The sequence below is a fragment of the Aptenodytes forsteri genome, unplaced genomic scaffold, assembly GCF_000699145.1.
Source record: "Aptenodytes forsteri isolate BGI_AS27 unplaced genomic scaffold, ASM69914v1 Scaffold2, whole genome shotgun sequence".
In the NCBI taxonomy this organism is placed as follows: domain Eukaryota; kingdom Metazoa; phylum Chordata; class Aves; order Sphenisciformes; family Spheniscidae; genus Aptenodytes; species Aptenodytes forsteri.
The window spans coordinates 8472528-8486024 of NW_008795695.1; the positions used below are offsets into that span (position 1 = coordinate 8472528).

At 41.6% G+C, this 13497-nt stretch overlaps 1 protein-coding gene across 1 annotated transcript in view; it reads left to right on the forward strand.

Annotated features, from left to right (window-relative positions):
• The first annotated feature begins 5486 nt into the window (after positions 1–5486).
• CLIC6 (chloride intracellular channel 6) overlaps positions 5487–13497 on the forward strand; it is a 41740-nt gene continuing 33729 nt past the window's right edge. Inside the window, exons 1-2 of the mRNA XM_019473036.1 lie at positions 5487–5561; positions 5958–6081. Coding sequence (XP_019328581.1) covers positions 5487–5561; positions 5958–6081 — 199 coding nt within the window. The remainder of the gene's footprint in view (positions 5562–5957; positions 6082–13497) is intronic.

The following is a 13497-nucleotide window of genomic DNA, read 5'->3' on the forward strand; positions in this document are numbered from 1 at the left end:
GAGCACGGGAGGCGCGAGCAGCCGCCGGGCGATCAGGGGCGGGTGGGGGGCGAGGTGACCCAGCAGCTGAGGTTGGGCACACGCCTGGCGAGTGCGGCCGTCCGCTCAGGGGTAATGGCAGCAGCCCAGGGCCGAGGGGACGGGGCAAGGCCTGCTGGAGATGCACAGCTGTGCTTTGCAGCACGGTTGGAGCACGGAACAGCACGTCTTGATTTAGAGGACACGGAATATTGTGCAAGAAGCAGATGAATTAAAAAACCCTTACTCGAACGCTTAAAAATCGGCTGAAAGTCGCTGTCCTGTACGTGTTATTTCTCTCATCTGCCTTGAGGACGTGCCAACCAACCCTTGATGTTCTGCAACAGACAACAGAAAGGAATCCTAGGAGAAAAAAAAAAGCCGTAACAGTGCTTGGCCAGTTGCATCTCCTCTTGCCAGGGAATGATGCAACTAATCTTCACCCTTTCTTTGTACTTTTTTCAAAGGCATCCTATTGCTGGGCCAAGACCAAACATGTTTTGACTTTAAAATTTGTGAAAGAGGGCACATAAAGCCGTGTCTATGTCCTTTCCGCCTTACTTTGGACCTGAAAGATGCATTTTCTTACATCCTTTCTCTTTTCCTTGTGTCAAAAGGCCGTAAAGGACAACTGCACCTTCCCTGGCTACGCTGGAGGAGCTGCTTGTGTCAGACATTCCTACGTAGAAGAACAAAGTTCACCTAACGTGCTTAGCTGGTTAGTCTGACCTAACCAACCCAGACAAACGCTTTTCTTACATATGTATACGTAGCACCACTTTCTAGAGGAAGACACAAAAGTGAACTTCAGAGGTCACAGTTTTTTTACAAAGTTACTGTGACATTCACACGTCTACCTCAAATGTCCTATACTAGTGCAAGGATAACGCAGAATAGTAAAAGGCAGTAAGGAGTGAGAGGATGCTGGGTGGTAGCAGCTGGCGAAATACTAACCAAATATTCTACCCCTGCAGGGCTGCGTAAGAAAGAATGAGGTCTGAAAAGTGGGAAGAACAATCAGCCAAAAACCTGTTTTCTCACCTGAGACCTGCTCAAGACCAAAACGCGGCTACTAGTGAAATGTACTTGAGTTCCTGTGAAGAATGAGAGCTGGTGGCAAAACATGGGAGTTCCTTCTTACCGTGAGAAAGCCTCTGAGGGGCTAAGCCTATTCTCCTTTCCAGTTACAAGAAAATTCTCAGACGTGAGTGAGGAGACAGCAAGATTTCATCACACATAGTGATCTTGTCACTATGGATAGATGATAGGCATCATCTATCCAGAGACTGAAAAAAAATTGTTTCATTTCATAATATCTGGTATTCTAGAGCACAGATTTTTAACCGTATTTTTGTAGATAATATGTGTTAACGTGCACTTGGAAAAAATTACTATGCCGAATACAGGACTGAATTTTGTAACCAGACTATAAACATTGACGCAGGCTATGACGGGTCACTTGTTCAGCAGCATTAATAAATTATTTAAAATATGGTACAGCAAATATTATGGCAAATGGTGTTCAAAGTAGAATACCCTTACAGATCTTTTATTCCAAAATGCATCAACATTTTGGTGAAGTAATGAACTTCTGAAAAACTAATATTGACAGTTGGGAATGCTGTATCACCTCTCAGCACTGATCTGCACTGCCCAAAGTTTACAGCTGAGGCAGCAGCCCCACTCCTTGAGATACCACTGTTACCCTATCTTAAGTTAGCACTGCTGACCTTTTTTTCCAACAGATCAAAGACTTTAAACTGATTAATTACTTGTCTCAGCCAATTTTAATGAGATCTCGCAGGATACAACAAGAAGGAGAAAAATGCCACGTGAAGAGATAATCATTTGCCTTCTCCCTCCTCTTCTGTTAGAAGTTTCTTCAGACTCTGTAATCGGTTTTGAATGATTTAAGCCTTTTTTGTAGAGATAAGCTCTTATCTTAGATACAGCGTATTTTCATGATCAGTTGTGCTAAGCGACATAAGCCTGTGTTCTCACACCAGTTTTCACAAAAATTCAGACAAATGGTATCTTAAAAGAAAAGTCACATATATGAACAAGCTGAAACTTTTTAATGCTAAATTAGCATTAAAACCTCCAGACAAGCTAATGCCGTTTTTAACCTTATTCTTTGATCTCAGATTTGCTTCCTGACAGGAGCAGTGACACTTGCCTCTCTGAGGAGAAGCTATCTGTCTGTGTCCTCTGCATCAAGAACCCCAGCCCCGCTACAGAAATCTCACCTGAGGGATGTGGATGGGTATCTGCTGTTACATCTATTTAAAAACTTGCAGACAAAAAGCAAAACTCGCCAACAACAAATTCCGGTAATCGCAGCCTGCCATCTTACTATTATGAAAGCCATGGAAAAATATTCATCTACCCGCTGCTGGTCTAATGGCTTAAGCCACCCCCCAGCTGGTTATTGTAACTCGGGTGTCAGATTCGTGAGTGAAAATAAGTTATTAATGGTACTCGTATCATAATAGCACCTAAAGCTCAACTGAGATCATTATCACGTCGTACCAAGTGCTGCAGTACTCCACAGCCGAAGGACCTGTCTGCCCTCGGAGCTTAAAAGTTCAAATAGACAATTCAGAGAAAGCAAGCATTGCTGACGTTCTACAAATATGGCAAATAAATAAAATATGAAGTGAACACACACCCCCAGCATTAATTCAGTCATAGACTTCAGAAGAAAAATCAAACCTGGGGTTTAATGATAGATTCATCCTTTCTTTTTGTAATATATGAAGGGAATGCAACGCATGCTTTTGACTGGAAGAGCTGGTAAACGAAGAAAAAAATAGATCTTCGCTCTAATGCTCAGCTTTGGGGATAGAGTACATCTTTCAATGTAAGTGACAGTGATTAACAATAATGATTTCTTTCCACGAAGGAAAAACAATTCCTGGGATAAATGGCTGAATGCACACTGAACAGTGCCATTCAAATGTTTTAAACAGCACACACTACCATCTAGTGGTAGAAAGAAAAGCACGAAGGATCTCGAAAGGGCTACTTTTATTACATGCATCTGCAGCAACATCTTTCAATGTAAGTGACAGTGATTAACAATAATGATTTCTTTCCACGAAGGAAAAACAATTCCTGGGATAAATGGCTGAATGCACACTGAACAGTGCCATTCAAATGTTTTAAACAGCACACACTACCATCTAGTGGTAGAAAGAAAAGCACGAAGGATCTCGAAAGGGCTACTTTTATTACATGCATCTGCAGCAAAAATCCTCACTTCTCAAGTGAGAAGTAGCTATCTAACCAGCTAAAAAAAAAATCAAACTGTACAGAACTTGATTATAACTAAATGGAAAATGTTTGGAGAAAGACTGAACATGTGGTCCTATGGGCGACTTTACTTCCTAAACACTCATTTAAACCACTGACTTATTTAATATTCCTCAGAATAGGTTTTCATTGCACCTGTTTCATGGCTACGCATAGGCAGGTGTAGTCAGCAGTTTAAACACATGGCGTTGGTATCAGTGTCAATACTTCAGAAGACTTTGAGCTTTTTTCCTGCATAAGAGCTTATTCACAAGACAGTATATTCATATCTAAAATACGCATATATTAACATTGAAGATTAATTTTGGCTATCAGTAAGACAATTTTTTTAATTACCCCCATATCCTGCAAGTATAAAAGCACATGTCCTTATATTAACATTGAAATATTTGTACTGTCAGTTATTTGCATGTATATGTAACAGAAAAATTTTATTTCTTAAACCTTAACCAAATAACCACCTAGATTTACAATAACAAATGTCTGACACATTCACAGACTTCAGAGCTCAAAGCAACCCCGTCATCCAGTTGAATCTAAAAGACGGTCAAAAGAACTTGATCCATACTCATACTTTCCCCACAGTCAAGCATGGCACACCAGTGTATGATATGGCATTTTAGATATTTGCTTCATTTATCTCGTTAGATCATATGAACTTCATGAAAGCCTGACTGGCCCAACAACATTGACTTGTGGGGATCTTCTTTGGGGTCCAAGGAAGGGGTTCTCAAACTCCTATGTAGCAGGGCATACCTTAAGTGTGCCAGTCACTTTTCAGTCCATTTGCTCCAAATCCAGTTCTTTTGTTGGAGGGGAAATGCCCATCCCTGATTCCTTCCCAGAGCCAGGAGGACCTTTCCACACAGTGGTGGCTCCTTCACAGGCTGCCCAAAGAGCTTTACCTCCTACGTTTCCTACAGCCATCCTGAAGGCCTTGTTCTCTAGGAGGTTTCACTAAAAATCCTACTCAGTAGAGTCTTCACTTTACCTCTTTCAAGTGCTTATTATCTGCCAAGCAGCCCCTCTGGGTTCATTTCTCACAGATAGATTTGTTTCCCTTGAAAGAGCCTCCTATAGACAGAGAGAGGTCTGACCCTTTTTGAGGCAAGCCAGTCATCTTAAAGTGAATATATAAAGTACACAAAATCTCACTACTTTTACTTTAAACTCAGTTTGAGCAAAGCATATGCCCCGAAAAGAAAATAGATATAAAGAAAATCCCCAGTCTTATTTAACAGTTTGTTCTGATGTTAAATGCTGTTAAAGGTATGTTTTCTTTCTAGCTTAAATTTGCCTGATTCTCACTGACAGCCATTTGTTCTAGTTATGTTTAAGAAGTAATAAGAAGTCTCCCAGTACTTGAAGTTTTACGTTGGCGTCCCTCCTCACTATTCTTTTTGTTCAGCTAAGCAGATCCAGTCCTGCAAATCTCTCAAGAGTGTTTTTCCTCTTAGAGCTGCTGAAAGTGGTTTCACACCTGGTCCATACTGCTCCCCATCGCATTCCCTTTCCTTACCTTGACTTAATCGAGACATCCCAAGGGATTCCTTTTTCACAGTATCATCACCCTTGCCCTCCGAGGGCCTGGATGCCACCCAGTGCTGCTTGCCAAGCTCCTGCCGTACCTCTGCAGCATCATGCCCCAACCCTGCCTTTCCTCCTGGATGCCTGCGGTCTTCACAGCTGCTTGCTTAGCTCGGCCTCTGCCCACCAATAGCTGCAGCAACCACAGTAGCCAGGTGTCCTGAGCGCACTTACTCCAGTTTGATAGCCTTCCCCAAGCCTTACCGAGGCAAGCATGCATCTTAAAACACCATTACCACAGGTTTGAATTTTTTGTTGGCTTAGAACAATTTGTATAGATCACTTTTCTATATGTTTTTTGGTCTTTGTAGCCAACAGCATTCAAGGAATTGCTACAGCCTGTGTCATATTAACCATCTACATTAGTTATTTCCAGCTGTATTGACTGAAAATATCTCATGACTCTGGCTCTCATAGCAAAACATCTTTAACAGCACAACCTAAAGGGTTATTTCTGATAGCAGTTTGGTGCACTGTATTTGGCAGTACAATACACCATCCTTTTTTTTTTTCCTCTTCTTTAACTTGTGCAGACTGATCTTCTTTGTCTCAAAACCACAGAAGTGAGAATGAGAAAGCAGAGTGATAGCCTCTCTGTCCCATATTGTGTAGATGGGTCTTTTGTAGAAGGACCCACAGGAGAGGTAGGATTAGCTGGAGTGTTTATCAGAACTGCTAGTATTTGGAAGAGTAGTTGTCGTCCCAGGGCAGAGAGGAAACATACAAATAAAATGCTGTTAAATAAAACAAATGCAGTGAAGCTAAGGTTTCTTTACCGTGGTATTGGTAGGAGGCTAAAAAAGTTTTGAGGTGCAGAAGCTAAGGCTGGTTAAGGAGTCTTTAAAGTGGTAGGTAATGTACAAAGCTCATGGAACTGATTCAGATCAGTTGCTTTGTTAAATACCAGCACAATCTCTTCTCTTTTATATGTATCTCCCCCTTCTCCCCTGGTTCGCTATGCTCCTTCCCTGCCGCCGTTCTCAGTTAGATGGCAAGTTGCTCTGGAATGCGTCTTCCTATGTTTGCATTGTGCCTGGCAGGGCTGGACTCCCAAGGTCACTGCCACCTTTGGATGCCACCCCAGATCTCACGACGATACGCTGTTCATTATAGTAACGCAGCAGGTTACCGTGTACCTCTTACTGATTTTTAAGCTACACTCTGGTAAGTCAGCTCCTAAATTAGGTAGAAAAGAGTAATGCGTAGTAGAGGTAAAAGAGCCATTTATTTCAGGAGCAATCAGTAATAAGCCTGATTACTGATTTACCATAGAGCTCATTTACAAGTGCTGTAGAACAAATGGGTTTTGTCGGTAAGCACTTCTGAAAAGGAACAATAAATAGAATACAATTTCAACAAAAACTGTGTCAAAGCTGTTAATAGAAAGACTAGGGTTGGATTCCTAATCCTGGGAAAAGAAAAAGAAAAAAAAGAAAAATAAATAAAAGAAAAAGAGAAAAAAAAGGAAAAAGAAAATAAAAGGAAAGGAAAAAGGAAAGGAAAGGAAAGGAAAGGAAAGGAAAGGAAAGGAAAGGAAAGGAAAGGAAAGGAAAGGAAAGGAAAGGAAAGGAAAGGAAAGGAAAGGAAAGGAAAGGAAAGGAAAGGAAAGGAAAGGAAAGGAAAGGAAAGGAAAGGAAAGGAAAGGAAAGGAAAGGAAAGGAAAGGAAAGGAAAGGAAAGGAAAGGAAAGGGAAAAAGAAAAGAAAGAAAAAAAGAAAAAGAAAAGAAAAAAGAAAAGAAAGGAAAAAGAAAAGAAAAAGGGAAAGGAAAAGAAAAAGGAAAAGGAAAGAAAAAGAAAAAGGGAAAGAAAAAGAAAAAGAGAGAGATTGTGGCATAACTTGCATGCAAATAAAATAAAATCAACATTAGTGAAAAACGGACCTGGGCCCATACAGAACAAACTGTGTGTAATTCTATCCCAAGGCAGATGGTGCTTGCCTTTTTCTACAGTTTCCTACCCTTTATCACCACTTCTAGAGCATTATGCACCAAAACCAGCTTCACTAAACACCCCCTCAAAAAACGAAAGAAAGAAAGAAAGAGTCAGCTGCATAGATGTCATGGGAATTCCACATTCAAATTAAGCAAAAGGAAAGCAGGGCTGAAGGGAGCTCTGGAGATCACCTGTTGCAGCCTCTCACTACAAGGCTGCAAAACCGTCAATTTCTTTACTGATGCTGTGAAAAGCTATCTTCAAGGCTGTTATTACAGTGTATAAAAATATTTCAGAAATTCTGCTGAAGTGAAAGCTATATATTAATTTATAGAGAACTACATATAGATGCGATCTGGTTTTCTAATGAACTGAGTAATTTAACAGTAAGTGTAACAGCCAATCTGCAAATACTGCAACACTGGTAATAAAAGACGAATGATCACTGCACCTCTTGACTGCACGTGTAACTTGCTTCTATATCAGCTAGGTATTAACTCAAATAATTTTATGACTATTTTGAAATATACTAAGTTTTATTCCCAAAATCTAGAATTATTTTAAAAGCGATAATAATTTTAAAAGTTCTCTGAGTTTTGCAAAGAAGAATTGTATTAAAAGCCAAGTTCAAGTGGAAATGGTACAGAATGTGACTCTGTTTTACATGGGAAAAAAGAAGCTGTTAAGAGCTATGAAAGGTAAACTGAAATTTAAAACAGAAGCAAGAGTACGAAAAAGATCAAATGAGCTGTGATTAGGGATTATGTTTTAAGAAATTATTTCAAGATGCAACAGGCACAGTAAAATAGGAAACTAATTTAAAATAAATGACAGTTTAATGTAATAGGAATTAAAATAATTTTTTTAAAAAATCAAGAAAATCTAGACGCTTTATTAAAGGTGAAGGAAATCTCTTGGACCTTAGAAAAAGCTTTGAGTTATTTCCAGGTTCCACAGTAAAATGCTCTGATGGATCTAATTAGGACTTCATATACAATTTTGTAAACCAGGTCAATGTGAGAAAAGCAGCGTTTATAACACAGAAAACATGAAACACCGTATGTAGTTTATCCATTTAGTTTTGAGTATAGATATGTCCTGGGCACTTTGCAAAACAAGTAAAGGCATGTTTTCTTCTCTGAAGAGCTTTTATTTTAAGGACTACTTTTCAGATGCCTTGAGCAGATGAAATTCAGCTGAAGTTCGAGCAGTTCATCACTTTTGAAAACTCACGCCCCAAATTCAGTGCCACGGTATGTGTCAGAAAACGGAGGGAGGAACAATGAGGATGACAATAATGAAATCACAGTTACTTAATAAGACCCAGATCCTTGCAAAGACTCTTAGCTTTAAACATATCCGTAATCCTATTGAATCATGTGCAAATCAAGATGGTCCTTTAAATAGTGTTGTGTGCACGCCCTTCCCTAAGCAATGGTGCATGAGGTAGGGGACGGGAGTGGTTGAAAGGCATTTGAAAGTGATGGAGAGGAGGGGACTCAGCGAAGTAAGTTTGACGGGGATTTCCCAAGCAGAATCAAAAGCCTGGGCAGAGGCCCGGAGTTGTCCAAAATGAGAGCAGGTCCAGAGTTCAAGCCAGACATACTGTTAACAACGAAGTGAGTGCTGAGCTGGCCTTACTTAGCTAGCAAACAAGACGACACGAGGCTCCAGGACAGTCATCAGACTTTCTAGGACCTTGATGCTTCTGGGGCACTTCCAAAGTTAATCCCAAACCACTATTTTATTGAATTAGATATGGTACTTGACAATGGAAAACTACATATAAGGTCTGTTTGTTATCTTGCCTGCGGCACATGGAGGAGGTTATTGCTTTGTTAAAATAGTACTGCTTAACGAAAATAAAGTAAAAGAGAAGAATAGGAAAGTCAAAGACTTTTGGAGAATGAATGGATTTTAAGTACTTAAAAGAAAAAAAAGTAGTACAGAGTTTATTTTTTTGAAAGCTTCGTTATTGATATTCTTCTATTTTTTTTAACACACTGCAGAATGATTCATTCAGAATTTAAGTACAGGCTGCTTTGGCGCCTGCAGCTTTGTGGGATGCTGGCAGTTCAGGGAACTGAGTAACAAACAGAAGGAAGAGAGGGACTGGTGGCATCTGGCAAGAAGGTGTATCTACTCTTCCTCTCTGCTTTTTCAGCCTTGGTTAGAGGTACCTTGGCTTTCTGCAAGAGGCTTTTTCCCTCTTGCATGTCTACATCCCTACCTTCTTCCCAAGCAGACTGCCTCTAAGCAGCTGGGAAGGGAGCTGATTGCCCCTAATCAGCTTAGTGCTGGGAAGCTCAGGACACTAAATACAGATGGCATCACCCCCCCAACACGCAGCATGCCGCTGTGATTTTCAGCGAGGCATCTCTCCCTCTTAATTTTGTTCGGGTGGACCAAAGACCCTCTCAACCACAAAGCAGCAGAATGCTGCACCGACTTCTTGACAGAAGTTTAAGAAACCAGGGACAAACATAGCAAACATGCATGTATTTTGAAAGTAGTAAAAATTGCAGTCCTCCAATACCATTTTTTCACTTGCAACTTTGTCTTTTCCACAGTTGAAATAACATATTTTAAATAGGAGAATACAGAACTGGCTTACATACAAATGTTAATACAGTTTTGGGTTTCTTTTTTCCCATCACAAAGGGCTAGGCATATTCTTACATGGGATAATATTTTATACCACAAGTAATTTGTGGAAATTCCAGTTAAACCACCAGCTGCAATAAAAATAATGCAGAAAAAGTAATTGGGCTTTGGCCCACATTTTGCTGACTGTCCATTTTCAAATTTCAGTCTGTAAGGGAATCACCTGGGACAGGATTAATCTCATACGAGTTTAGATGTGTCCAGCACAGACATCATCCCCCTGAGCCAGTCACCCTCAGGTCCTTGTACAGTCAGTGTAGAGAAATAGGCCTTTTTCTGTCAAGGACCATCTGGTCTGCTTTAGACATCTACCTTGGCATGAGAAGAATCATTTCACTGACTCTGCTCACTAGATCCCTGTTGGCTCTAGGGTCTGCAGACATGCAGTTTGTACCTGTCTACATTTACTCTGATAAATCTCCCCCTCCATCCCATGGTGGGGAACCCAATTAAATGCCACCCGATTTCTGGAGGCTCTGCTCACCCCTATTTCCCACTGAGTTCGGTGCAAAATAGCAGTTACTCAGCTTCTGGCAGAAACAAGCAGAGTTCAAATCATGCGCAGGCAGCTTTTGGCCTGGGGATACGTAGCTTCACTTCTGAAATGTGGCAAACCCTGGGAAGAGCAGACGCACACGCTTGATGGAGCAGGCACCAGGGAATAGCCAGAGCAGGCTTCTGTGGGAGGCAGCGGCCTGCACAGAGAGGCAAAAAAGCCTTGCTGACTCTGTTCAGTGAACACCAGTTCGCTTAGGGCGAACCATTAAATATTTGGCATTTGTGTATTTGGCACTGCATAGGACTGTGAACTGGAGTCGCAGAGGCATGAACAAATACCCCGGCCTGCTCCCTTTGTGGTGGGGCTGACGGGTGTTAGGCAGGCCGGTGGGGAGGGCTCTCTCTAAGACCCATGTAATGCAAGAAGCATTTTTTCCTTACCTCAGGCTGCAAAAACTGCAACCTTGATCTGCAACTCCCTGTACAGTCAGGGAAGGAAAAGAAGTTAAAATAATCCAAGTAGGTACAGCCTACTTGATAACCCCCAGGGATATAACTTGTTCGCTAACAGACTATAAAGGGATCTTCATGTTGTCCACTAATGTCTAACATCTGTGATATTTAATTACCTGCACTCATCTTTTAAATGAAGAAGGTGTTCAGTAATCCTTCCTGAAGCCTAACTGAGAAAACAATATTTATTAGCTGAGGGCCTATTTTAGAAACAGATGGGGTGTAAAGAGCTTGAAGGTAGTGTACAGGAGGAGTGTGAAGCAGGAGAGATTAATTGATAAGTAATTGGGATAGAGGGGAAGAGTGTTGAATGCAGAGAGCGCAGAACAACAGATATCCAAAGCTCTGGGATTTCACTGGGACAGATCTAATTTTAATGGTGTATTTCCAAAACTGCCTTTGTGAAACCACGACGCTGAAGAGTGACAAGGAGCAATGTCGGGCTGACTGGCCAGCTCTCCTCTGAACTGTGTCCACCCCGTCCCTCTTTACCCTGTCCCCCTGCTCTCTGACTTCCTACTTTGTCTCTCTTGCTTGCACGGGGACCTCATGGCATAAGCACCAGCAGGGTGACCTGCTAGAGCAGCAACATTAACCCAGTGCCTGCACGTCGTTGCTAGGTCTCAACTACAGCAGAACTAGAAAATATCTGTCCCTATACTTTAGGAAAAACACAGCAAGATCTGTTACAAACTATTCAATCATTACTCCATAAAAATGGTAACCGTATCAAACACTACATCTTAAAATTTTCTCTATCCTACAAAGATAATTAACTTGGCTAGGTCAGCTGTTAGTCCTTTTCTGCTCTGCCTTTGTCAGACTTCCATGAGTATTTAAAGAGCTAATCTTTTGTTACACTTAGACATTGCCCAATGTTAATAATCAGGTAGTGTTTATCACTGAAAGGTTTTTTTTGCCGGCCTTGAAATCCTCACCTTGTTTTGTACTAAGAGCTACAGAGCAGGGAATAGGCAAATAAAGAAGAGGAGGATACTGCCGTTAATGAATACGCTTTGCAATGAATAAGAATAGGTGAGAGACAATCACCTCTCATGTAGTTCTGTCAGATCAGCAGGATGCAAGTCCCATGTCAAACTCACAACCTGAGCAAAAACTGAAACTGATACCCAAAGGAGGTACTTAGAGAAGTGGTGCAGATCCAAGGGACAGTTGGAAAAAAGAAGCACTTAAGAACAGGCAGCTCCAGAGAGCCAGAGGAGGCTGTGCCACACGGGGCTGCAGAGGGAACCCAGCTGTCGGGGCCCATCAGCCACCAAAGCTGAGCAAAGCTGAGCTCATGGGGACTGGGAGCAGGAGAGGGCTTCTCAAGGGGTGCAGCCAAACACAGTATTCATATAAACTTAGCCAGCTGACTTCAGTGGTTGTGTCTATAACCTGCAACCATTTCTCCTGCAAGATTCCCACCACTTTTATGCCATGGATGTTGCTTTGCTATTCATTCCCACCGTGAAAACCTGAGGTGAGCCTTCTTCCTTCCAGCCAGTGTCCTGTCCACCACTGGACAGGAGACAACATGGCAGTGCTTGTGTGGTCTGCATGGTTGAAGACAGCTCTGTCTCGTATCTGAAAGCTTTGTAAGGTGGGACTTGTATTGCACCTGAGGGATGCGGCCAGCCTTCAGGCCAAGGGTTAAGAACCCTTCAGCAAGGGTTAGGATGAGTAAACCAATATTATCTATGTAGAAGTAAAGGTGACTGAGATGTGTTATTCTACTGATATCAGAACACATAAGAGAGAAGTGAAATAATTGCCTTATGATGGGTCTAGCTGCAAGACCTCCACTGCCAGATGCTGAGCCTCCATTCCTAAATCTTCAAGAAACATGCCTTCTGACCATGACTGCCCCTGTTCTTTTGTCTCACTGGCAACACACCTCTGGGCAAGCATAAATTCTATGAAAAATAGCTGCAGGATTGTTTGTTTATTTTTTGTCTGTCTGTTTATTTTTATCAGAACAGGTATTTGACCTGACAGAATGACTTATTCTGTAGTATTTCCAATCTCCTGTTGGCTGCATCTTCTCCCTTCCCACCCATTCCAAAACCCTGTGTTCAGTCTGTCCCCACTCTTTCCACACTCAAATATAAAAAAGTGGTTTTATATATGCATGCATAAAACTGTTTAACTGCATGTTTTTTAAATATGATACCTCACTCCTGTCAGCTAACTTTTCCATTCATTGTTCTCTCTGCACCTAGAAAATTAGGACTAATTCCCATTCAAATAGCATAAGTATGATTTCACATAAATCACTTCTGGGAAGAGTGGGACTAGAGCAGGCCACATCTCCTAGAAAATGACTTCTTGCCTACGAGCAAAACTACTGAAGCTTATCCTGACACCAGAACCTGCCGATTGTCTTTTTTTGTGCAAAGTGCCTCCATAAGCCAGAGAAATTACCAAAAGTGTGAAAAGATGTCTTTTATCTGGAACAGAGGAAGGCCTGCAGGATGAATCTGCAGCTGCCTTACCCAAACTAAAAGTTACCGCTTCTTTCATGCCGGCTGTCTACTCTGGACAGAACACCATGTTCTCATCACATTCAAATGCAAACTTTCGCAGGGGCACATAGCGCTTGACATGGTCACGTATGAAGGAAAGCTACTTAAAAGTGTGCAAGTCTATTTGTTTTACACAGAGTGTTTCAATGTTCCCTCTTACAACTTTTGCAAGTTGATAAGGATACATTTTCCTTCTTAACAAGGAGGAAGTGTACTGTTTGGTGCAGTCCAAAGAGGGGTTGGGAATACGTTTCAGATACTATGTGACTGCTGAGATGAGGTATCGGTTCATCTGTATTTTTAAGAAACCGTGCAAGACTGTCGGCGCTCTGCCAGTTTCAGTGTGTCAGCAGCGGTGGGGGTATTAGTGGTTCCCTTCCTAAACCTGGATTTGCAAAATGGCGTCCCTCCCCTTGTTCTGGCGGCCAGCAAACCCTCAGCCCCCGGG